General features: G+C 37.0%; 1 protein-coding gene across 1 annotated transcript in view; it reads right to left on the bottom strand.

Annotated features, from left to right (window-relative positions):
* PDIA6 (protein disulfide isomerase family A member 6) overlaps nt 1–25,504 on the bottom strand; it is a 41,293-nt gene that overhangs the window by 1,484 nt on the left and 14,305 nt on the right. Inside the window, exons 4-12 of the mRNA XM_027850301.1 lie at nt 24,535–24,661; nt 21,652–21,749; nt 20,649–20,779; nt 20,107–20,221; nt 14,747–14,887; nt 13,037–13,121; nt 12,837–12,909; nt 9,751–9,909; nt 860–956 (exon numbers count right to left, since the gene is read on the bottom strand). Of these exons, the coding sequence (XP_027706102.1) occupies nt 860–956; nt 9,751–9,909; nt 12,837–12,909; nt 13,037–13,121; nt 14,747–14,887; nt 20,107–20,221; nt 20,649–20,779; nt 21,652–21,749; nt 24,535–24,661 (1,026 nt within the window). The remainder of the gene's footprint in view (nt 1–859; nt 957–9,750; nt 9,910–12,836; nt 12,910–13,036; nt 13,122–14,746; nt 14,888–20,106; nt 20,222–20,648; nt 20,780–21,651; nt 21,750–24,534; nt 24,662–25,504) is intronic.

Below are 25,504 nucleotides of genomic sequence, written 5' to 3' on the forward strand. Positions count from 1 at the left end.
TAACTGAAGGTGGCAAAGTAATACTTTAGAGTCAGACTTCTAAATGCTGGAAGGATCTTTACTTTAAAAAGTTTTACAAAAACTTTACAAAGGATCAAACTTTACAGATGGGTTAAATGCCTATTACACCACATACTTTCTGATCGTTTTTAATCTCACCGCTTAAAACTCTTCCTCTCAATTTTCATGTGCCTAAGTCAAACAGTAGATTAAATATTACAAACGACCAACAAAAAGAATTTGACCACTATTACATAGTTTCTTAAACATAGCTCTACTTCAGTCATGGAGAAACAATACGTTGCTCCTAACAACTCAAAGATGCTCTAGCCTTCTAAACAACAAAGTAATAACTTATTAACTATTAACACAACTCATGAGACAATGGGCCAAAGCCATAATATTCCCTGTCATAGTGTCAAAATCTCAGCTGGAAGGGCAAACCTCAGAGATCATGTGGTTCAATCTCCTCAGTTTAGAGATGAGGAAACTGAGGCACCAAGGAAGTGTGGGTAAGTTGCCTAAGACAAATAGTTGTCAATGAGAAGTGTAAGGGCTTGAAACTGGGTCCTCTTTATTCAAGAGTGATGGTATTTCTCATGAGAAAACAAAAGATTCTGGAGTGGCTAAGTGTTCAGTGATGGAGCTAATAGTAAAAATTCAAAAAATCACTGTAGTAAATACAAAATACAAAAGATTATAGCAAATTACGTCTCCCAGGATATGACAGAAAGTAGCCTTAACCTCAGTTTCCTCAATTGTGAAACAGGGATAATAGCAGCATCTACTTTGCAGGGTTGTTGTGAGAATCAAATGAGATAATATTTATAAAGTGCTTAGCACATATATAAATGCTTACCTCACCATCTTTGCCATCCCAGGGAGCTACAGTGCTTATTTTAGGAAAAACACCACCACCTACTGGTGCTGTGGAGCCACGGCCAACAGAAAGCTCTCTGTAAAATAAATTGTACGATTTAAAACATCTCAAAATATATATTTGGTGAGCTAAGTAAAACGTGACTTCAACATTCTTAAAGACTGGAAAATTTACATTTCAAGGCAACCTCCCCAATTATATTTAAGTGCAATTATAAATCAGTAACAAATACAAAAACATTCTTTTTTCACTTAAAATGGTACAATTCCAAGTATTTGGTCTTCTCATTATTTCAGTTCACGAGCTAGAAAGCAAGGTGGTTCTGAAAAGAATGACTTTATCCTCAAACTTGGCGCTGTAGTTAAATTCTCAAGTAGCCGATTAAAACAAAACCTTGATTTATGACTTAGTTTTGCCAGGTTAATTACTTGTTAAGAGCCATATACAACTTATTTACATGCTTACTAAGCAGTGGCATGTTTCATGAAAAAGGAAAAAAAAAAACCAAAACCAAAATCCTAACTTCTCCTGCATCAGATTAGCTGGAATACTACGGTATACCAACATGTCTGGGTCAATTGCATGCATAATTTTTGTGCTGTTTTGGTACTGTGAGAAGATGACACCCGGCAAGAATATATTCTGCACATGGAACAAGCAGTCGGCTTCTACTCCCTAAATCCTTAGATCCTATGTAGTCTCCTATAATCTCCATTGCCTCTTCCCTCTTCTCAAGTTAACTCATTTCATTTTAACAAGTAACTGCAAGGATCATAGCTGGCTATAATTTTAGCTCTGGCTCTTTGGTCCCCTTCAGCCTCTAAAAGTCTAAGCCATGTAGGAGCGAATACAATTACATCTATGTCTTTGTGGAGCCACACCACCACAACGCAGTGGAGGTGGAGCCAACATGGTGAAGAAAGGGACTCACCCTGGCTCTCCCAGATTACCCTCCAAATACCTTTAAAATAATGCCTTAAAACAAATTTGGGAGTGGCAGAACCCACAAAAGGATGGGGTGAAACAGTTTTCTAGCCAAGACAACTTACAAGGTCAGTAAACAAAGCTGTCTAACTAGGGTGAGAGTGAAGCACAGTCCAGTGTAGGCCACGCCAGCACAGCCCCACCAGCCCCAGGCCTAGGAGAAGACCTTGGGAGTGACTGAATCAGCAGTGGCAATGGCTACTTTTGGAGTTCTCAGTCCACAGATGGTAAGGGGGTTGGATAACTGGTCAGAAGATCAGTGGTTCTGCTGGCACTGGGGGCAGGACACCTGCTGCACTGCCCCCATGGATCCGGTTCGCTGTCCTGGGGTGAGGAGGAACACTAGCACAATCAGAGCTTGTAGCTGCAGGGGAGCAGGGACTCTGGTCACACCTCCAGGGCAGAAGAGAGCACAGGCCAGAAGAGCAATAAACACATCTCTCCTTAGATCATACCACCTTGGAAGAACTGAAAGCTTACAGAGCCCTCCAGAACAAGCTCTGGAAACAGCTGCACAAAAACCCTGAAGCTTGGGAAAGTGTACTAAGACATCAAGAAACAATCAAACAAAATCAAAAGAATAAAAAAAAAGTACAATCTCACTGGAAAACAGATCCAGGAGAGATAATTTAAAAATTATCAGACTACTTGAAAGCCAAAATTAAAAAAAAAAAAAAGAGCCTAGATATCATCATTCAAGAAATCATCAAGGAAAACCACTCTAAAGGGCTATAAAACCATGCATATCATTTGACCAAGCAATACCACTACTAGGTCTGTATCCTAAAGAAATAAAAAAGCAACAAAAAGGAAAATGACTTATATACAAAAGTATTTATAGCAGCTCTTTTTGTGATGGCAAAGAATTGGAAATTGAGTGGATGTCCATCAGTTGGGGAATGCTTGAACAGGTTGTTGCATATGAATGTAATAGAATACCGTGGTGGGTAGCTGCCCCAGATTAGTTATTCTTAATGATTCAAGACAAGTCTTGAGGACTTACGATGAAAAACGTTATCCTTCTCCACAGAAAGAACTGATGGAGTCTGAATGCAGATTGAAGCATTCTTTTTCTTTCCCTTCTTTTTGTCTGTTTTCTTTCACAACATGGCTAAATAAGGAAATGTTTTGCATGACTGCACATGTATAATCTATATCAAATTGCTTCCCTTCTCAGGAGAGGAGGGAAATTGGGACTCAAAATAGTTTATATGTAATTGGGGGGGGGAATAAAATGTTAAATCATACCCACCCACCCACCCACCCATGACAATAGCTCAAGAGAAATAGTAACTTTGTTTTTCTCAATTCTGTCCCCTGAAAAATTATATATTCTCTGATCTATATAGGTAATTATATCAAACTAAATGCTGAGGATTAAGAACTAGTCTAATGGCAACTCTTTACATGCTATAGTAGCTTTCCCAAAAACACTACCCTCACCAAATCAGGAAATAGCCAAGTACCTTTGTTTCACCTAGGGTGTTTTTAAGGAAACCAATTAAATATCCCCAGGCAGAAAGTTACACATGTAGTCTGTTTTCCCCCATTTTCCAAGGGCCAAAGGAGGCAATTTATTTAAGAAGTCTATGAGGTCCCTACTATTTCAGAGTAGGGAGTAAGTGTGAATTACAGTGTCAATACATTATATAACCTATCCTGTTTAGTGATGCCATAAGAATCGGGAGAAAAAAAAAAGGTCTGACAGGAAGATCTAGATATGTGAGCCGAACAAATTAAAAGTCCACACTATTGATGCAAAGGAAAATTGATTTAAAATTGAAAGGGATTTTAGGTATCACTTTATAATAGCATTTACATAGTGCTCTAAGGTTTTGTAAAGCGCTTTGCAAATACTTCATTTGATCCTCACAACAATCATGGCAAGTAGGCACTATTATCCTCATTTGACAAATGAAACCGAGGTGGACAGAAGTTATGTGTCCAAGACTGGTTGTGAACTCCTGCCTTCCTGATTCCAGGCCTAGCACTATAGCCACCAAACCACTCAGTGGCCTTCCAACCTCTCCATTTTAAAATCAGCTAAATCCTCAGAAAGGGGAAATGACCTGTTCAAGGTAAAAGAGTTTATTAGAGCCAGAACAGTGGAGCTCCCAAATTTAAATGAGATCCTCAGAAGAAAATTATTTCAAGGAATACACAAACTTGAAGGCAAATCTAGAGACTTTCTCAAGTTTATAGCTTATGGCAATGTAGTAGAGTGGATGGAGAAATGACACTGAAGCCAGGAAAACCTGCCTGAGCTCAAGTCCTGCCTACACATTCTGGCTCTTCGATCCCAGGCAGGTCACAACCTCTCAGTGTTCTAGGCTAGGTGTCAAACACCAAGGTCTACAACACTCCCCAGGGGGTCTGAGCCAGATTAAAATGTAATTGGTAAATACTTAATAAAATAAAACACAGGTAATACTGCATTTTAAAACTAAGTCAACATGTAGCTGTCAAGGATCCTTATCTATGGCCCCTGTTTCTATCTGAGTTTGACACAACTGCCTGAAGCAACTTTCTCAGACTGTTACAGTTGCTGATTTCATAAGAGAGGGAATTTTAGTACTGGGGAATTCTTTGCATGGTTGAAATCACAGAATCAGACCCACTTTCCCTATTTAAAAAAAAAAGCTTTTTCAAGACATAATGTCTTATAAATTAGCAACTAGGAAGAGAAACTTTCTACTTAAAAGAATTTCAGCTTACACTCATTATTAGCCCCAAACGTGGAAAATCCCTGAGTATTCTGCAAATTTTGCTGCTACTTAGAATTTAGAGAAGAAAGTGACTTTAAAGATCTAAACCAAACCTACCTCCTTTTCTACCTGAGGAAAACGAGACACAGATATCGAAACTTGTGACAAGGGTCTCCCAGAGCCTCTGGAGTCCAAATGTTCTATTCCATTAAACAATTATCAAAAATATCTCTTTCCAAAATATTTTAACTGAATTTAAAAAGATTTCAATGTTTCCTCTTTTTCAAACTGGGTCTTTCATACTAAACTATATTTGTTATAGTACTTTGTAAATATTAAAGCAGCTAGGTGGCCCACTAGGTGGGTAGAGTGCTGGACCTGGTGTCAGGAAGACCTGTGTTCAAATTTTGTATCAGAAACTTACTAGCTGTGTGACCCTGGGCAAATCGCTTAACCTCTGTTTGTCTCAGGTCCCTCATTTGTAACAGTACTTACCCTTGCAGGGTTGTTGTGAAGATCAAATAAGATAGTATATGGTAAAAAGTGCTAAGCTCCTAGTAGGCATATAAATGCTTATTCCTTTCCCATGCCTTTGTCCACTGCTTCTCTGTCAGGATGAAGGCATGTGATTCATCTTCAATAGTCTGGATTCATGGTTTATCACTGAACTAATCCTTATAGCATTTCAAAATTGTTGCCACATAGTTAAGTGCTACATACATGTTAACTATTGTTAAAGCATTTTGCAAACCTTAAAGCACTATGTAAATGCCAGCTTTTTATTATCACTTTAACCACTATGTACTATGACAATATCTGTAGCCATTTTAATTTCTTTAACATGCTTTTTTGAAATGTAAGTAAATCCAGTCAATTAACAAGGGTTTTTGTAATTTTAGCCTTAATTATTCCATCAATATAATAAGCTAGTGATTTGGAGGAATGTTTCCAGAGATTTCAATAAAATCCAAACCTTAAAAGAATCTGCTAGGAATTGACTTTTATGTATCTACTTTTTGTTATCACATGCAATCTTTCTTAAGGGCTCCTGTACTAGACATTAACTTTGCACATACTGAGTGAGAAACTGTGTGTGTCTCTCCTCTTTCACAGACCAGAGCGATCCCATCCTAAGAGAAGGCACTTAATGAAAACTCTAGATCAAACTGAGTAGGGTTAAAATATGAATAATAGTCATGGTCCTTATTGCTACTCAGGCATGTTTTATCTATCATTCCCCACAAAAATGTTCTGAAGTATTGAGTATTAGAAGGTTCAACTGGTGAAAATGAATAAATCTGAATGTATGAATAGAATGAAGATCTCATTAGCAAAGTCATCTCTACCAAAAGAACCACAGCTCTAATCTATTTCTGACAAAGTCTGTTTCTCAGCAATTTGTATTCATTGGCAAAAATATGACAAGGTGAGATAAATCAGAGAATCTCCTCATTTTATAGATGAGGAAAGCAAGTTAAGTGTTAAGATTGGGATCTAGTTCACCTGACTCAAAATCCAGGGCTCTTTACATTACACTATTATAGATGCACAATTATATAACAGATCAATTCAAATAAATTTTGGAGGTAGTTCATTAATTTTCTTTCCTAGAGGAGCTTACTACTTTAAAGTTAGTATTACTATGGTTCCTACAGAACTAAAGCTGCTATAAATCAGCAGTTATCAAACTTTTTGGTTTTAGGGCCTCTTCTGACCATACTTGAAAAATTGCTGCTTTAGAATCTGGATACAGAGACTCTTGAAAAGGTCTGTGGATAAATTTTTTTTGGGGGTGGAGTGGGGTGATGAAAGTCAGGAAGAGAAGGTAGGCTTGTGAAACTGGACAGGGGAAAAATTAAATCTTTATTTTCACTAACCTCTAACTGAAATTTAGCAATTCTTTCATATTTCAAAACACTATCCTGAGAAGGGGTCCATAGGCATCAGACTGCTAAATGGGATCCAAGACATATAAACTCTTAAAGAGAAACTTCATTCTTTACTATCCACTTGCAATTTCAGGAAAAAAAAATGCTCGAGTTGGTGATATCTATGGGACACCCAACAGGCAGCTAACAATTCAGGACTATAACCCAGAGGAGACTAGGATAAGAAATACAGATTTGGATTCATCATCATAGATGACAATTAAACCCATTTATGAGAATGGGATCACGAAAGACCATTAGATAAAAGGGCCCAGGACAGAACCCTGGGGCATACCTATAGTTATATGTGGAGTATTATACCTGATGATACTGTAAAAGAGATTGAGAAGAAACAGAACAAAGATAGAGAAGTGTTATGAAAACCCAAAGGAAAACAGTACCCAGGAAGAGAGGGCTGTTAAAATTTGTAATGTTGCAGAGCGCAGAAGTGAAAAAAGGATGAAGACTGAGATAGGCCAATTTAGGTTGAGTGACAAGGCAGGAATCCAGACTGAATTAAGTTTAGAAGCAAATGAGAGAAAAATGAAAGAACAAGTGAAGCCAACAAGTGTAGAAAGTTTTTTCAAGTAGTTTGAGAAATAAAGGAGAACTAGAGGATAATATCTTGTGGTCATGGTGGAATGTAGTAAGTAGTAAAGATTAGCTAAGGATAGGATAGACTTGGGTTTGTTTAGAGGCAGCAGGGAAGGAACTAGTAGAATGCTAAAGTAGACAAAAGGGTCCGGGGGTAGAGATTTAATCTTTTTTTTTTTTTGATTCAATTTTATACTACTAGAAGCTTCTAACTGGTTGCATCCAGGTTTACAAAGATTAGGTATTATACTTCCTTCCCTACAAAAAGCACACAATTTATTCTTATTCAAATTCCACAAGTAATTTGAGAAAAGATAAGCTATTGGCTCAAGCCAATTTCTGTACATTGCAGTCTCCCACATGCTCATAACAATCAGACATCAATTCAATCTCTTATTTTTGTTAGACAATATAGTGGGGAAACCAAAACATTTGTCAGATGCTTTTTTTTTTTTTTTTTTGGTTTAGGCAACAGGGTTAAGTGACTTGCCCAGGGTCACACAGCTAGTGAGTGTTATGTGTCTGAGGCCAGAGACCAGAGGGCACATTTGAACTCAGGTTCTTCTGACTTCACGGCCGGTGCTCTATGCATTGCGCCACCTAGCTGCCCCCATCTAACGCTTTTAATTATAAAAAAAAGTATGCTTTGCTACCCTTGTAGAAGCATAAAGTTTTAAAGCTAAAAGTGATTTTAGAGATTATCTAGTCCAACTCCTTTAAAGATGAAAATAACTTTTAAAAACCAAGAAGCTGATATCCCTTCTTCCATATTTTAGATATGGCAACATCATTAAAGTAGCCATATTAGATATACACTATATGAGAATATGTCACTAACTTGGCTCCCTGAAAACACAAAACTAGATTACTCATGGCATTTTAATCCCATAAAAACTAAGTTACAAATCTGAAATGTTTCTGAGGAGCATAAAAATTTATATTAGGTTTTTAAGAGAGAGACAAAAATGTGATCCTTATAATGATTTCCCCCTACCCTAGGGCCCAGGGAGAATATCTGGTGATGAGCAGTAGGGCCTAATCACTATGCCCAGGTGGGCTGTACAGCTTTCCCAACAACTATTTTCTGAACATTAAAGGCTTCCAGGGAAGCACTGTGAAAAGAAAGTTTTTTTGTAATGCACTATTTTACTAAATGATATGACAGGATATAGATCAATGATTTCATCAGTACAAAGAACACCCCCAGATGAGGAAACCACCTCTACTAACTGAGATCAGTATCTTTTCCCTTACTTACAGATTTGCCTAAAACACTGAGAGGTTAAGTGACCTGCCTAGGGTGACACAGCAGGTAGGTGTTGGAGATAGGATTTAGCCTCAAGGCCAGATATCTATCTACTATGCCATACTGCTTCTCTTGGTTACTAAATGAAAACTAAACCAATGATTTGACCATTCATGTCTATTCCATCTAAATTTTAATTTCATCTTTTTTTAAAATTACGGAACATGTATTTTTATTATACTTGTCTGAAAACACTCTATATACTCTAAAGATTTCTTCACATATTCAGAGGTAGGGTGAACTCTTAATTATCCATGCTCAGCTAACACACAATTTGGTAAAATCTGGCTTTCAATTTCTTATGGATATTAGTAAGCTGCTAGGCTAAGTCCTCTGATTGTCACCATTTTAATTAAGTATCTACTTTGTACCCAGACGTGGAGATAAGATGGTAGATTTTTTCAATTAGACAATTACTTGCCCTACCTCAGAGAAGATGTAACTGAGAAGTAAAGGCTGAATCTTATGGAAGGCTGCTTCTCTTTAGGCTGGGAGTTAGGGGATGGCTATTTTTCTCAAAATAAGGGACAAGGTCAAATTCCAGTATACTGTGGAAAGCACGGATATGAGCAGAGAACAAGGATAGGAAAGCAAGTAAACTTTTTAACACTTCCTAGAGTGGATTTATTATGTTATTTGAAGAACTGTGAATTCCCTGGTCAGACACACCTGTGTTCAAATAACTAGAGTCCAAAGCCAACTACAGTGGAATCTTGATTAGCCAGCTCTGGCCCTTCTGGATCCCTGGTTCATAATAACTTTGCTTATGGCTAAAAATGTCTTTAGAAAACAAAAATAAAATAAAAACAAAACCTGTTTCTAAGGCTGGAACAGAAAGTCTGGTAACTTTGTGACTATGAAAAGATTCAATATAAAGCACAATTATTATATATTATCATTAATAATGCTAAAATGGTAATGAAAAGTTAGCATTTATATAATGCCTACTATGTCAGACATTGTGCTAAGCAATTTACAAGTATTGTCTCATAAGCCCCACAATCAACAGTGATGAAGGATGCTATTCTTATACCTATTTTACAGTGGAGGAAACTGAGGAAAACTGGCTAAGTGACTTTCCCAAGGTCACACAGCTAGTAAGTGTCTGAGGCTGGATTTGAACTCAGGTCTTCCTGACTACCCCACTGTGACACCTGGCTGCCCCCCTAATATTTACCACTTTAGAATTATCAATATTATTTAAGAGAAAAAGGCCATCAAAAATGGAGCAAATTAAAGCACCAACTAATTTAAATGTGGGTTGAAAAGCTTATTTCAGTCACCTACAAAATTAGCGTATCTCAAAGCTCATTTTAACTTCAAAGCCTTCTATGCACCATGCCCCCCACTTACCTAAGAAACTCATTAATTCCTTGCTCACTGAAAGAACCTTTCAAAAGAGCAAATTTCATCTTCCGTGTATTGACAGCTGCCATTGCAGGGTACCCAAAACCTCCAATTCCCAACGCAGTTTCAAGCTCATGCTGAGCTCCAGCTTCTGTCCACAGCCATCTAGAAAAGAATATTTTTATAATTTCTCAGGGTACTCATTATACTATTAATTGACCTCAAGTTAAGAATAAAAGATTGGTCATTTCTCCACCCCCAAAATATCATTTCCACATATAAAAGAGGAGATAAAATATGAAATATACAAAGATAAGTAAATATAGGATATATTAAAAATAAATACAAAATTGAGGAAATCAGAAAAGGTCTCTTGAGTAGCATCTGAACGGAGCTTTGAAGGGAACAAGAGATTTCAAGAGGCAGAGGCAAGAAGGAAGACCATTCTAGGCATGTGGACTTGACTGTGCAAACCCACAGAAGTATGAGGCAGAATGTCATATATGGGGAACAGCAAGAAGGATGGTTTGTCTGGAGTGTAGTGTCTGCAGGGTAACAGTATATAATTTATACAAATAAAAGATAGTCTAAAGCCAGACTCTACGGGGCTTTACATGCCCTAAGTGAAGTCTGTATTTTATCCAGTGATATGGTGCACATTAGGTACAGCAATTTGGCAGCTTTAGAGAGTGTTTTGGAAAGAGAAGAGACTGGATACAAGAAAAACGGTTAGAAGGCTATTACAATAGTCTAGGCAAGAGGTGATTAAAACTTAAGTCAGGATGGTTGTGCTGCAAGTTGAGAGAAGCAGACAGATGTGAGAGATGTTAAGATGGAGTCAACAAAACTTGGTAACTTACCAGATACAGGGGGTGACAGAGAACGAAGAATCAAGAATGACATTAAGATTTTGAACCTGGGTGGCTGGAAAAATGGTGGCCTACTTGACAGAAATGGGGACATCAGGGATGAATAAAATGACTGCATGCAACAGTGAGTGCCCAGTTGAGAACAGAAAACCAATTTGTGGTTGACCCAATCAACATGACTGTGAGTCTTTCTTCAGTAGCAGCTTTCAAACAGGAATGGAGAAAATAGATAAGAGTAATCCAAGGTGGAGTTTGAAAAGGGATAAATGGCAGACAGGAAATGGGGCTAGGGACTGAAGACAGTATAAAAAGTTGAACTGGTTAGCTAAGGGTCAAGATCTTGAAGGGAAGAAAATGTGTGCAATGAAGGAGGCAGGTGAATGGAGACTGTAGGGAAGAAGGTGAATAGGTTTGGTGGGGAGGGGAAAACATAGGAATAAATGGAAGGACAGAAGGTTATGGCAAATCACATTCTTTAAAATTCTGTTAATTACAGATTTCCCATAACAAAGAGGTGTTTTGAATGGGTAGCAAATGTCCTTTGATGTACAAATTTCCTTTTGATGAGATGGTACTTTTTTCAACTACCCTAATAGTGACATTCCCATTTTCTTTGCTTGAAGGCCAGTATTTATCAGGGCCTGGGAAGATGGTGATGCTCTTAACAATAATAGGGAAACTAACAAGAGGGGAAGGTGTGGGTGGGAAAGATAATGAGTTTAGTTTCTGACATGTTCAGTTAAAGATGTCTATAAAACATCCAATTTGAGATGTCTGTTAAGCAGTCGGAGGTAAGAGACCATAGGTTAGGAGATGGGTTAGGGCTAGAAAAATTGATCTGAAAATCACCAGCACAGAAACAATAACTGAATCCATGGGAACTGATGAGATCACCAAGTGAAACAGTATATAGAGGGAGAAGAGAAGATCCGGATAGAGCTTTGAAGCTGTGACTTGGAAGAAGATACGGCAAAGAAGACTGAAAAAGAGCAATCAGGTTACGAGAACCAGGTCCGAGAAGCACCATGAAAATGTGAAAAATGGGAAAAGGCCCTTAGATTACGAGATCATTAGTAATTTTGGAGAGAGCAATTTTCAATTAAATGTCAAGGCTGGCAGTGACTACAGACAGTTACAGCGAGTGAGAAGAAAGAAATAGAAGAACTGATTATAGATAGCTTTCTCAAGGAGAACAGCCCTGAAAGGGAAGAGATATAGGACTGCATTTACATATGAATGATACTACTACTTATTATTTTACCTCACAGGACATAGGGTATAAGGAATATACTTTGTAAAATTTAGAGTACTATGTAAACACAGTCTACTGCTGTACAAAGAAAAATGAATGCTTATGGGATTACCAAAATCCTTTATATATCTCTTCAATGCTGACAAGAAATAAGTGGTGTCAGTATTCCTAAGCTCATTTTACTAATAAAAAATTGAAGCTTAAAATAGTTAACTGATTTGTTGCTGGTAACATGCCTGCTAAATGTCAGAACAAGGACTCAACCTTCAGCTTTCAAACTCAAAACTTTCCTCACTATACAATCTTGCCTTTTTTTTGTGGAAATCATAATATCCACAAAACAGGATTATCATTCATAAAGCTTGTCTAGTCTCACAAAGATCTACAGAAGATAGATTCTATCATCTTCTCTTCTTTAGAAGCCTTTCACTCAGTCAAGAGATTCCTCCTTAAGCCCAATCAACCTGCTTCTCAACTTAAACTCTTTTATTTAATGGGTAAATTGATTTCTACCTCTATTGACAACTACCACCACTACCATCTCCTTGGAGTTAGGGATTGAGAAGAATCACATAGCTTTATGTTTTGTGTTAAAACCTGGGTCCACTGGACACCTTCACCTTTTCTATTTAATAATCATCCTACATGTTCTGCATAATCCTAAGGTCATTTAATGGGAGCATGCACTTTTTATTTTTTTGCTCATTTATTCTGTTGCCTGCAAGTTTGCTGAAGCTATTAATCGTCTAGTAGTAGGGAGAGTGGACATCCTTGTTTCACTCCTATATTTACTGGAAAATATTCTAGTATATCTCACACATACAGTACGCACTTTCTAAAGACAGATTTAAAACACTACAAGAAACAATAAGATCTTAACTATTCCAGATACCTAATGGGAAGACAATGTCCAGAAGTCCTATACCTTCTGAAATGTGAAAACTATTAAGATAAAATGCTCAATAACTTACCCCCACAATTTCTTTTTGTATTTTTCTGCCAACTTTAGTAGAACTTCTAAGTAAGACTTTCTGCCTGCTGCTCCTGTTTTAGACAGACAAAATTTGAGTTAGAGAAGGAGCAATTTTTCTCTCTCTACTTAAAAGCTATCTACAGGATACGTTAGTATCAGAAGAAAAACTGATGAAACATGAACTTCTGTTTCTCTTACCAGTATCAAGGATATGAGGCAATACAGCAACTACACAGAGCTGGTGGTCTTCACAAGTTTTCTTTGCCACTGCTTCATCAACAATCTGTGAATAATAATATGGAAGCCAGCAGTTAATATTTAGGAAGGTCCAAGATGAACAGCCAAGAAATAAAAAGAAAAACTCACTATTGTGAATTTCATAAATTATTCAAAGGGCAACCCATCATTTGTTATTATATGTTAAATTCTTTCACCACTTTAAGGAATGTATCTAACAATGATGCTCATACAAAACCCAATAAAATGTTATATTTATGATCTTTTGGTACATTCTTGTTCTTATCAATTATTTTAGTGTAGAAAAGAGAAATGAAGCATTCAAAAAAAGACTGTGCACCTAAGAGCCGTGGAACACAGTTGTTTGTCAAAAAGGCTAAGAGCCAGTTAAAAATAAAAAGAAAAGGAAACAATCTAAGTGTACTTAAGTCAATTTCATATTCTCCACATACCAGTTTAGAAAGTAATTTCTTCAGCATTAAAAGTACTTTGTATGGCAACTTCCTTCAACATTTCAATTTACCAAGCAAACATATGAGTACCTACTATGTGCTGGGCACTATGCTAGGAAGAAAACAAAATAGTCCTTGCCCTTAAGGAGATGTTCTATTGAGGAACAACAACAAATACACAGAGAAATAGAAAACTGAGAATCAATGAAGCAGCAATTTCTTTTTTTTTTTTTTTTAAATAAGGCAAATAAGTGACTTGCCCAGGGTCACACAGCTAGTGAGTGCTATGTGTCTGAGGCTGGATTTGAACTCAGGTCCTCCTGACTCCAAGGCTGGAGCTCTATCCACTGCACCACCTAGCTGCCCCCAATGAAGAAGTAATTTCAAAGGGTGTGAGGGAGCACTAACAACTGGAGTAAATAAATAAAAAAAGGTTCACGTAGGACAGGCCTGTACAACCTGTGGCCTGTGGGCCACTTACAGCTTGTGGCATGCCAAAGGATTCTGGGTGGTCCACAAAAAACACAGAGAAAAACATCCTTTGTTAAGTGGAAGAAATTCTTTGGTGTGCCGCAAGGGGCTTGCACAGGCCTGATGTAGGAGGTAGTACTTCAGCTGTAATATGAAGGAAACTAAGGATTCAATGAGACAGAAATGGGAAGCAAAGTATTCTAGGTATAGAAGACAATCTGTACAAAACCATGGAGGCAGGAGTGGAAAATGTCACAGATAGCAAGCAGCAAGTAGGTTAGTTTGGTCAGAATACATAATATGCCTAAGGAGTGGTAATGTAGAATCATTTTGGAAAAATAGGAGCCAATGAAGCTTTTTGAACAGGAGAATGGCATAATCAGAACTATGCTTGAGAAATAACAATTTGGCAGCTGTGCAAAAGATACGTTACAGAAGGGATACTGAAGACATGGAGATCAATTAGGAGACTACTCCAACAGTTCAGAGAAGAGGGGATGTGCACCTGAACTTGGGCAGTAGATTTGTGAGTTGAGAGGAAGGGATAGATATGGGAGATGTTATGTATACAGGACTGACAGGATTTGCCAAATAACTGAATATAGGGGAAGGAAAGTGCCAAGTTGAGAGTGAGATTGCAAACTTGCACAATGAGAGAAAATATTGATGTCCTCAATGGAAATAAGGAAGCTAGTATAAATATTCTGTATTAATAAACTGAGGTAGAATTTTTAAAAAAGTGACATACCTCAAGGAGCTCAGGTGGTGGGGCATTATCAGAAAATAAATCTAGAGCTCTGGAAACTATGTCAGATCTTGTCCTCCCACCACTGTAATCCATAGGTGGTTCTCCTTTCTGGAAAATCTTGATTGTGGGAAATCCTCCAATCTATAATGAAATGCAGAATATTATTTCTTTAACCAGAATAAGATAAAATTGCTTTTCACCATTTCTAAAACTGCTTTTAACTCACTAAAAGAAAAAAGGAACCAGTTTTTTACCTTCATTTTGTTTCTATATCAAAGAATCCACAAAGGAGCAATATATTAGAAATCTCATACTGCTATGATTCAATCTAAATTGTTCTTTTCTTGGGTATGACTTCCTTCAGGCTCAACTAAGCTTTTTTTTTCCTTTGGAATTTTCAATAATAATTGAATATAATAACAATTTAAATAATTGAATAAATCAATTAAATTATAGTCCTCAAAACTCAACTACTGATTCATGTATTTGAAAGCATCTACATGCACAGGTGAGGGAAATGGGGGTGTGGGACAAAGCAGGTCTACAAAACACACATTCATTTCTTTCTTTCTTTTCTTTTTTTGGCTAGGCAATGGGGTTAAGTGACTTGCTCAGGGTCACATAGCTAGTAAGTATTATGTGTCTGAGGCCGGATTTGAACTCAGGTCCTCCTGAATCCAGGGCCCATGCTCTATCCACTGCACCACCTACCTGCCCCCACACATCTATTTCTAAGTACAAATCAAAGCTGTTCACAATCATCAGTATCCTCTATACAAATCTTAATGCTCATGTTAATTAAAAACTACTTGGGCCCTAGATTTTAATAAGAAGCCTCCCTGAGAATTTTACTCCTTCCACTAAAAAGTCAGACATAAACAAATAGTAGGATATTTGTACCAATGTATTTCAAATCAATGTATTTGTACCAATGTATCTGCTATATACTGTCTCTGTTATATAAAAATTGACCTGAATTTTTTTTTTTAAGTTTAGGGACTTCAATACTGGCAATTAATTGTGCTGAACCATCTACCATTTCATCAACTTTCACATGTACACAGAGGAGCTGAGAAGTAATAGTGGTCCTAAGGCTGCTTGCCGTTTCAATGTAATACACTGAAATCAGGAAAAATAGGAATATTATTTAACCATTATTAGATCGCCCATATTTTCCTCAGGATTTTCATATGTAAAAGGAAGATTTAAATAAATATTTGATTCAATCTTACCCTCAACAAGTTTCATCTATCTTTGAGTTTCTTACTTTTGACTAAAGAACAGCAATTTACCTGAGACTACGCATTAATCAGTGGTAAAGGTCATTAGAACCTAGATCTTCTAGTTTTCTTTCTTTCCTTTGGTAATTCCTCAAGTTTCTAAGAAACGCCAGCAGCCATACATATGAAAGGTGTTGGGACTCCTGAGTCACTTCCTAAATCTGCCCACTGCACAGAGTGAGGAAGAACAGAAAGAAGCGCTGAACTTCTGGGAAAGATGACTGCTTGAATGAGAGGCAAACTGCTTAGCCCCTGGATACCTAAATCCAGCAAAACCCAGAAGTTCACAACAAACTGAACAATGATCAAGAAATCCAATGAGAAAATGACACTGACTTTTTCCATTCCAGAACCTCACCAATAAAGAAAGAAAGAAAGAAAGAAACAAACAAACAAGCAAATAAATAAATAAACCAGTCCATTAACAGAAAAGGGGACCCTGCTAGCAAAACTAGGTCTAGTACAGGGTAGCTTTCAATGATCACAGAAGGGCCAGGGACAAATGTAGCCTTTAAGGCTATGTGTCTGAAGGCAGCCAAAAGCTGAGGGCTCCCCTGAGAAAGCTCCTGGGCTAACAGAAAACCCAGAGAGCAACAGAAGGAAGTGACCAGATGAGGAAAGCCCGAGTCCTGAGCATTCTGTCCTGAGATACCAGAGAGAACCCTCAAGATCTGGTTCTCTGAACCTCAAGGCTAGTGTGTGTGTCTTAGGGCACAGCCCTAACCCCAGCAGGTGGCCAGGAATAAAGCTATATTGAGAACAGGGTCCACCACCCTACCTAAAAGTGCAGCAGGGAGAGAAGTATGGTCCTAGCACAAAACCCCAATTCATTAACTACAGTTGAAGAAAAGCGTAAATCAAATAAAAACACTGACCAATATAAAAAAAATTAGTGTAAGACTAGAGTTCTGCAAAAGGAGAAATAACTATAACAACTGCAAGCAGAGACTCAAAGGAAAAAAAAAAGATTTTCTACAAAGACTACATACATGAAAGCCTAAAAGTGCAGCAAAAAAGGTAAAAAATGAAATAAAAGTTCTTAGAAGGAGAATACATAATTTAGGAGAGAACACCGTAAGCCTGATACAAGTAAAGGACTCCCTGAAAATTAGAAATAAATGACATAGAAGTCAATGACTCCATCAGACAGTATGAAATAATTAGGACAAAATCAAGATTGAAAAAATAGGAGAATATCTGATATCTAAGACAATAACCTGGAAACAGGGTCAAGGAGAGATAATATAAGAGGTGCCTAACTCCCTAAATACCTAGACATAAAAGAAGAGAAATGCTAACAAACTCAAGCTCACTCCATCCCCCACCACTGCCAAGCAGCTAACTGTTCCTTTATATTGACTTTTTCCTATGCTAGTTATGACAATTTGACTTAACCACTCCTTCTGGCAGCAAGTCTAGCTCAAAATTTGAGGGGGGACAGGGTAGGAAGAGAGAGATTAACCCAATTTTCAATTAACATTCTGTAAGGAAAAAGGGAGTCTTTTTTGAATTCTGGGAGTAATGTCTGTGGGATTAAATCACTTTGATTTTTGAGGTGACAGGCAAAAATTTTATATAGTATGATTTTGGTCAAGTCATTTGACCCATCTGAATCTTCTTAATCTATACAATGAAGTGGTTAGATCAGATGATCTTTAGGTTTCCTTCCATCTCTAAAAACCTACTATCCTATAGAGCTTTGTTTCCTTTTCCAAATGAGCAGAAAAGATAACTTTTTAGCTAAGTGATTAAATTTATTTATTTTTCTGATGAGGCAATTGGGGTTAAGTGACTTGCTCAGAGTCACACAGCTAGTGAGTGTTATGTGTCTGCGGCTGGATTTGAACGCAGATCCTCCTGACCTCAGGGCCAGTGCCCCATCCACTACATCACCTAGCTGCCCCAGCTAAGTGTTTAAGAGTAGCAATATGAGTGAGGCACCACAATATTGCCATTCAATTAAAAGGCTTCTGAATTGGCTAGTAGTGCTGCTGAGCATTAGGTTGCATGAAGATCAAAAAATGAGACTGTGGGTGAGTTTAGGTCTAGAGACAATCATGGGTCAAGTCAGGCCTTGAGAAAACCATTAAGGATTATGTTAGAAACCTTAGCTGACATACTATCTGACACGGTTAATTAACCTATTTTAACTGCTGAATTTTCAGTTTCTAATTCCTCATTAATTTCCAACTCTTTGTGGGTCAGAAGGCATCTCAGACTAACCTTATATCCTTCTTCTGAGAAGGCTAATCAATACAGAGCTCAGAGCATGCTGCCCATAGTGTTTACTCTGATAAAGTCTCATGAAATTCTTATGGAAATGATAGAAGAGATTTAGCTAAATGATATAACAATTATAGAGATTTGGAACTGGTGAATGGCTAGAGCAGGGGTAATTGTTCAATATTAAGTTGGATGGAGGTCATCAGTGGAGTGCCCCAGGAATTTGTGCTTGGTTGGCCCTGTGCTGTATAAATTTATTAGTTAGCTAAAAGGAAGGAAACAAATATTTATTAAGTGCCTACTATGTACCAGGTACTGTGCTAAGCATTTTCTAGATATTTTCTCATTTGATCCTCACAACTCTGTGAGATAGGTGTTGTTATAATCCTCATTTTACAGTTTAGGAAACTGAGGCAGGCAGAGATTAAGTTGTTTGCCTAGGGTCACAGAGCTAGTAAGTCTGATGCCGGATTTGAACTCAGCTCTTCCAGCACTCTATGCATTGTGCCACGTCGATGAAAGTGGAAAAGGCATGGTTACACAGCAATTTGTCAGAAAAAGACTTGCAGTTTGTTGGACTGCAAGCTTAATGAGTCAACAGTATGCTGCATTGGCCAAATAAAACTAAAGAGGCATGGCTTGGTCAAATCACAAACAGTGCTGTGTTCAATTCTGGGCAACATAAAAAGGACATTAATAAGTTATATAACATCCAATAAGGAAGCCAAGATGGTGAAGAGCTTCAAATTCATGATACATGAAGACTAGAAGAACTTGGTGTACAGCCTAATGGGGAGACATATATTTATCTTTAAGTATCTTATGGGCTGTCTGTTGGGGGTGAGATTAGATTTATTCTGCTTGGCCTAAGAGACAGAACTAGGAACAATGGAGATAAATTTCAAAGAGGTAAATTTAGGTTAAATATGCAAAAAATTAGAGATATCCCAAAATCAAAAGGGCTTTGATGTCACTGTAAGATACCCCTCTCACTACAGGTTTTCAAGCAATGGCTAAATGACTAGTTAGGGATACTGTAGAAGGAATTTCTATTCAGTAATTCCGTGTGTGGAGACAGGATAGAAGAAAGCTGAGAAAGCCCTGAACTTCAAGTGCTGTGGACTAAAGGCAGGTTCTGCTGGACTGGTGTAAAAGCACTGTAAATGATAGGTGACGGTACTAGAAAAAAAATCTCCCAGTCAGGATAAGGGGAATATTTACCGAAGTAAATATTCCAACAGATCAATGACTTTGTGATTTTATCAACATGAATATCCCTTTCAACAATATAGGTTAACCCATCCATTCAACTCTTGTTCACATCTTCCCACAAATTAGACATGGGGCCTCCACCCAACTTGCTGAAAGGCCTTCCTGAATGTAGTGATGTAAAAACAAAAGTTATCAGTGATGATTTACTTAAAAACAAAAGATCACCTTTGCAGATATTTTCCCATCTTTCATTTGCAAATATGATACATAAAAAGTAAAGTTGAAGGGAAGAATTGTGAAAGTACTAGACTTGAGTTAGAAGACTTGGATTTCAAGTCTCAGCTCTTATTAGCAGGGAACATCATGCCATCTTTAGGTTTCAGTTTCTTCACCCTTAAAATGAAGGATTTAGACTTTTTTTTTTAAGGCAATTGGGGTTAACTGACTTGTCCAGGGTCACATAGCTAATAAGTGTCAAGTGCCTGGTCTGAAGCCAGATTTGAACTCAGGTGCTCCTGACTCCAGGACTGGTGCTCTTTTCACTGCACCACCTAGCTGCCCCAGGACTACATGGTTTTAAAGGTCCTTCTGAATGCTTAATATTTAATGATTCTGTAATCAGCCTTAAATTTAAAACATACTTACCCCATATCGGCTAGTCAATGCCTGATTTACTGTAGCATCTACAGCAGCTAGCTTCACCTTTCCTTTTGTCTGTTCCTTTACTTCTGTGGCTGCAGCTGCCCATTCTGGTTCTAAGCTATTGGAAGAATAAAGTATCTTTAGATTACACCTCAATAATTAGCAATAATATATTTTTTTTATATTCTCTTTTTATAAAATTCAGATGGGGCAGATCTTGAACCTTTTAAGTTATGCTTTCCCTCAGATAAAACCCTATTTTCTAAGTCCCCTGAAAGAAAACATGAGACATACAAAACAAAAATGCATTAAGTGTATTCTTTTTCCTCCAAGTTCCACATTCCATAAATATCTATGTGCCATGCCACTCCCTATATACCCCAGATCCATTTTGCTGGCTAATGTTTGAAAGTCTGATGATACACTTCGTTCTCTATCACTATAGTTCTAAATTTATTTATGTAAGAAATTTTAGACCTGAGCTAGTGAGTAGATTAAAATAAACATGAAACAAAAAGAGGGTAAAAACCAACTGTCCAACTTACTTTTTGCAGTGTCCACACCAAGGAGCATAAAACTCCACCAACCAAACATCATCACTGTCAAGCACATTTTTATCAAAAGTGTCATCTGTTAGTTCAATCACATCCTTCTTGCCTGAACCTTCACTTCGACTCTGTAATTAAAATACATCTGAACTTTAGTTATAACCTGGGAGTAAGATTTAGGGCACTGGATATAATTCCATATCTAAAGTTAAGAAATGTTCACATACTCCTGAAAGCTTTGGATTAGTTTCTGTCATTCCAGTGCAAAATGAATAAAAAACAAAAGGTTTTCCAGTGTTTAAAAACTTAATGGAATATGATTTTTAGAGTAACCACACATATACTCTCTTAGAAATGTATACACACAATACTCTTCCACACATACTAGGAGCTGAAGTTTCAATACTCTCACAAAGACATTTTAAAAATTAAATGGTTACCCATCTTTGGTTAGATGAACTGTGAGGTATGAATGTAGTGGGATATAATTTCAGTCTAAGAAGTGAGGAATGAGGAATTTAAAGAAACACAGAAGACCTAGACGAAGTGACCCAAAATGAAATGAGTAGAAAAACAACAAACACCATGACCACAACAACGTGTATGAAACAAACGAAGCTAAAACCTGGAACCTTGAACACTTATTTTGACTGATATTAGAGTCAGAGGAGATGAGGAAATGCACCCCGAACTTCTGATGGATGGAGACTATGGGTGTGGAATATTGAATATGCTGTTAAATATGGTTGACATGTAGTATTGCTAAATCTGTAAAGAGTAGTATTAACAAGATAAGACTCAGAAACGTATTCATGCAACACAGTGTCAATACAAGTAGTGTTTGTTTGTTTTTTTTGGAATACAGAAAAACTAACAAGGAATGAGGGGTTGGTTTAGTGAGGGAGGAGATGAAGAACTCTCTGGAAGTGACTGATGTAAAAACAAAATAGCATCAATAAAACTATTTTTAAAGTTACCGAAAATAATAAGAAAGCCTTACAGAACTATATCCACCACTTCTTCCACCAAGGCGTTCCTTTACTAGTTGTCGTAAAGAATTAAGAGCAGCATCTACAATAGCTTCACCAGTTCTACCACCTAAAAGGAAAACAAATGTAATGGTCATGGATCACATAAAAACAAGCGGGTATCCTTCTGACAACTTGAAAATTGACTAGCTGCAGTGTCACTAAATTGCTTTCTAATATAAAAAGTACAGATAGTCCCGATTTTAAAATCATTCTGCTTATTCAATGTTGTAATGACCCATCGCTTCATTTTTTTTTTGTAGTCTTTGTCCGCAGTTTTAACAGTGATGACAACAAAAGCATGTGCAATCAGGATTTCCCTTATGTCAATTACTTTAAGATGTAGTCAATCAAAAAGTGACAAATATTTATATGCTAAAGGTACAGTCATTACCGCTATTAGATAAAAGGAATTAAAAACTCTCTAGCACGTCTAGAGATTGCTATCCTAGTATCTTTTCTGAAAAGAAGAGAACAGGTACTTAACCTAGGGGAAAAATGATTTAGAAAATTATACAACAGTGTTAGTGCTATCAATACAATGATAAATAGATCCCTAAAGAGCCTACTCATCAAATTTCATACAAAACAAACCTTCATAGGTGTTAAAAGGAGACAATTATGAAGGGCATTGCCATAACAGAAGTCCCTCTGGCTTCCCTAAGATCCATTCCAACTTTAAATTCTATGATCCTTAAAATGGAGACTAAACTCAGGTATGAGTCCCAGTCTGCTAGGCTATACACCTGAATATCAACAAAAAAACTGACCAAATTGTTATAGAAGCAGTATGTTTTAGGGGAAGAACATCATCAGTAACTGAAAATTACAGTCTAGTAATAAAGTTTTGAAATTCTGAAGAATATCATGTCATTTGTAATACTTACGGACGGGGGAAAGAATCAAACCTGGGGTTAATTTCAATCAGTTTTTGAAATAACTACAGAAAGACGAACAAACACAAGAGTAGTTGTCAAATATAGGAACTCCAACAGAATATAGGGTTTAGTAAACTGTTTTTATAGAATCACAAATTTATAGTTGAAACTTTGTATCATTTAGACCAAGACCCTCATTTGACAGATTAGGAAACTGAAGCCCAGAATAGTTAAAGAACTTGCCCACGGTCACACATGTACCTAAGTTGCAAAGCCTGGAACGGAACTCAGGTTCTTGGATTCTAAAAATAGAAATTGTTCTACTATGCTGCTGTTTTTTTTTTTTGCTGATAATTCAACATGCTACGGGTATTAGTGTCATAGAATATCCTTTTATAAAAAGTACTAGATACATTTCACAAAATTAACCTCTTTCTTCAAATTCTATAGCAAAGTAAAAATAATACTTCCAAAAACTATCTCATACCAACTGTTTCAAGAAGAAAATGGTTACAAGAGTCCAGCAAGATTCAATGGAATAAGAGGCAGCTAGGTGGCGCAGTGAATAGAACTCTGGCCTTGGAGTCAGGAGGACCTGAGTTCAAATCCAGCCTCAGACACTTAACACTTACTAGCTGTGTGACCCTGGGCAAGCCACTCAACCCCGACTGCCTCACCAAAAAGCAAAAAAAAAGATTCAATGGACTAGAGTACTGAGGTCCTTTTAAAGTTTAATAAAAAGGACTTTGTCTTAATGGACTGTAAAATAAACTAATTTCATTTAAGGACGGCAGTCCATTTAAAGACTTATCTTAAAAGAGTAAGAATGATGGTAACAATTGTGAGGATGACTTTTAGCTACCACTACTGAATTCCCTGGAGATTTTAAACTTAGTTCCTTTTCTGAAAACAAATGCTTTGTTCAACAATAATACCAATTAGTTTTCCCCCTATATTTTATCTGATTTTATATTTTCATGTAATTTTTCTGAAGTAGAAAAACAAGATGCTAAACTCTTTAAGGCTCAGTAGTTTGCAAGTCCTATTTCTAACAAGACAAAAAATTAATAAAAATAATAATCCTGCCTACTGTATGAATTTTATTTTTGTAAAAAGTGCTAAGAAAAATATTGTTCTTTCCCCTATTTTCTTTCTATCCTTTCAAAAGAAAAAGTCACAAGGGAGAAGAAAGGAGACATTTCAATAATACATGGTCAAAGAACAAGAACAAGGCAGTTTCAAAATTTTATTACATTTTTTCAGCGATCAAGCAATACTTTGTCCCTCTTCCAATCTTCCCCACCCCTTGACCCTCACCTCACTCAAGATTTAAAAAAAGAAAGAAAGAAAGAAAGAAAGAAATCTGAAAACAAAATCCTTGTGACAAATATTTACAATCAAGCAGAGTAAATTCCCATAATGGTCATGTCCAAAAACAGACAAGATGAAGTGCCATCTCCTGAAAAAGGTCCATATCCCCTTGGAAATTACTACTTCTCTTCTCATCCCAATTACTCTGTATATGTTTTGTATTAATTCATCTGTTTCTACTCAACAGAATATAAGCTCTTAAAAGGCAAGAAATATTTCAATTCTTCATTGTATTCCTGGCAGAAAGTTAAGCACTTAACGTATACACATATATTTTAGACTTGTCTCTGTGGGTGTCTAGACTGTAAGCTCTCTAAGCCTTTGAAATGAGACGTCCTTTTATCCATATGCTATTCCTTCTGTTCCCAGTAGGAGGAGGAACAAGGTAGTCATATAGAGAGGCATCAGTAGAGGGATATGTTGTGCATCTTACATGCTGAGAATGACACAAGTAGCAAGTAAGTGGGAAGCACTTGGCAATCTAATGCCACAAATTTTCCAATGATAATGTAATGATTATTTAAAATGTGGTTTAAATTGAAACAAAGAAATACCACTACACAGCAAAGCCAGAAGAAAGGGAGATATAGGAAAATAAATTCTTACCTTGGTAATCTTCTGGTCTATTTTTGTTGGATCCAAAGATCTTTATAGTGGGAAATCCTTGGACTCCATATTGTCCACCTAGGGACTGATGTTTATCTGCATCAACTGCACCAACTCTCACTATATCCTGTTGAAATTCAAATAAACATTATTTTGCACTCACACTCACAAAGACCTGCTTTTTTTTCTGGGTTTCCTAGGCTAGAGTCAACAGCATGGTTTCACTACCTTGTTCATAATTAAATGTTTTTCATATAAATTTCAGAACTGCTTAAAAAAAAGTTTAAAAACAAGTCCCAATATCAGGGTTTTAAGTTAAATATAATGATATTAAAAACTCCCCACATTAGTATTTTTTGCCTGCATCAGTATCTTTAAATCACAGATAACACTCCCTACCCATTTGGAGATCTGGTCCATAGCAACCACTCTGGGGGTAAAACAGAATCAAAAATAGTGGAAAAGTCCACGAGTGAGGAGAGTAAGAAATAGGAGAACTGGATCAAAAAGGATCTCTGTACTTGAGTAAATGAGGAAAGGAGCCAAAAATGGATTAGTAGGCATAACAGAAGTGAGTTGTGGGAACCTTAAGCAGGTCCACAGAGATAAATCTGGACATTATTTTAATTTTTCCAATTTTCCTCTGGTATAACTAAGTGACATTGCTATAGGAGATTCTACAGTTCATACAACTCAATTAAGTTAAATAAACTTAAGACCCGTTATATGCAAGGTACGATGCTATACATGCTTGGATTAAAACACGATAGTACCTGTCCTCAAGAAGTTACGATCTGTCAGTGGTTAAGGTTTACAAAGAACTTTCCTCACAAAAACCCTGAAGGTGTTGCAATCATTACAATAATCCTTGTTTTATAAATCAGGAAACAGAGCTCAAAAAAATGGTTTGCCCAAAGTCACACAGCTAGGAAGTATCATAACCAGATCTGACCCCAACAACATCACAAGA

Source organism: Vombatus ursinus, unplaced genomic scaffold (assembly GCF_900497805.2).
Source record: "Vombatus ursinus unplaced genomic scaffold, bare-nosed wombat genome assembly UNPS02009062.1, whole genome shotgun sequence".
In the NCBI taxonomy this organism is placed as follows: domain Eukaryota; kingdom Metazoa; phylum Chordata; class Mammalia; order Diprotodontia; family Vombatidae; genus Vombatus; species Vombatus ursinus.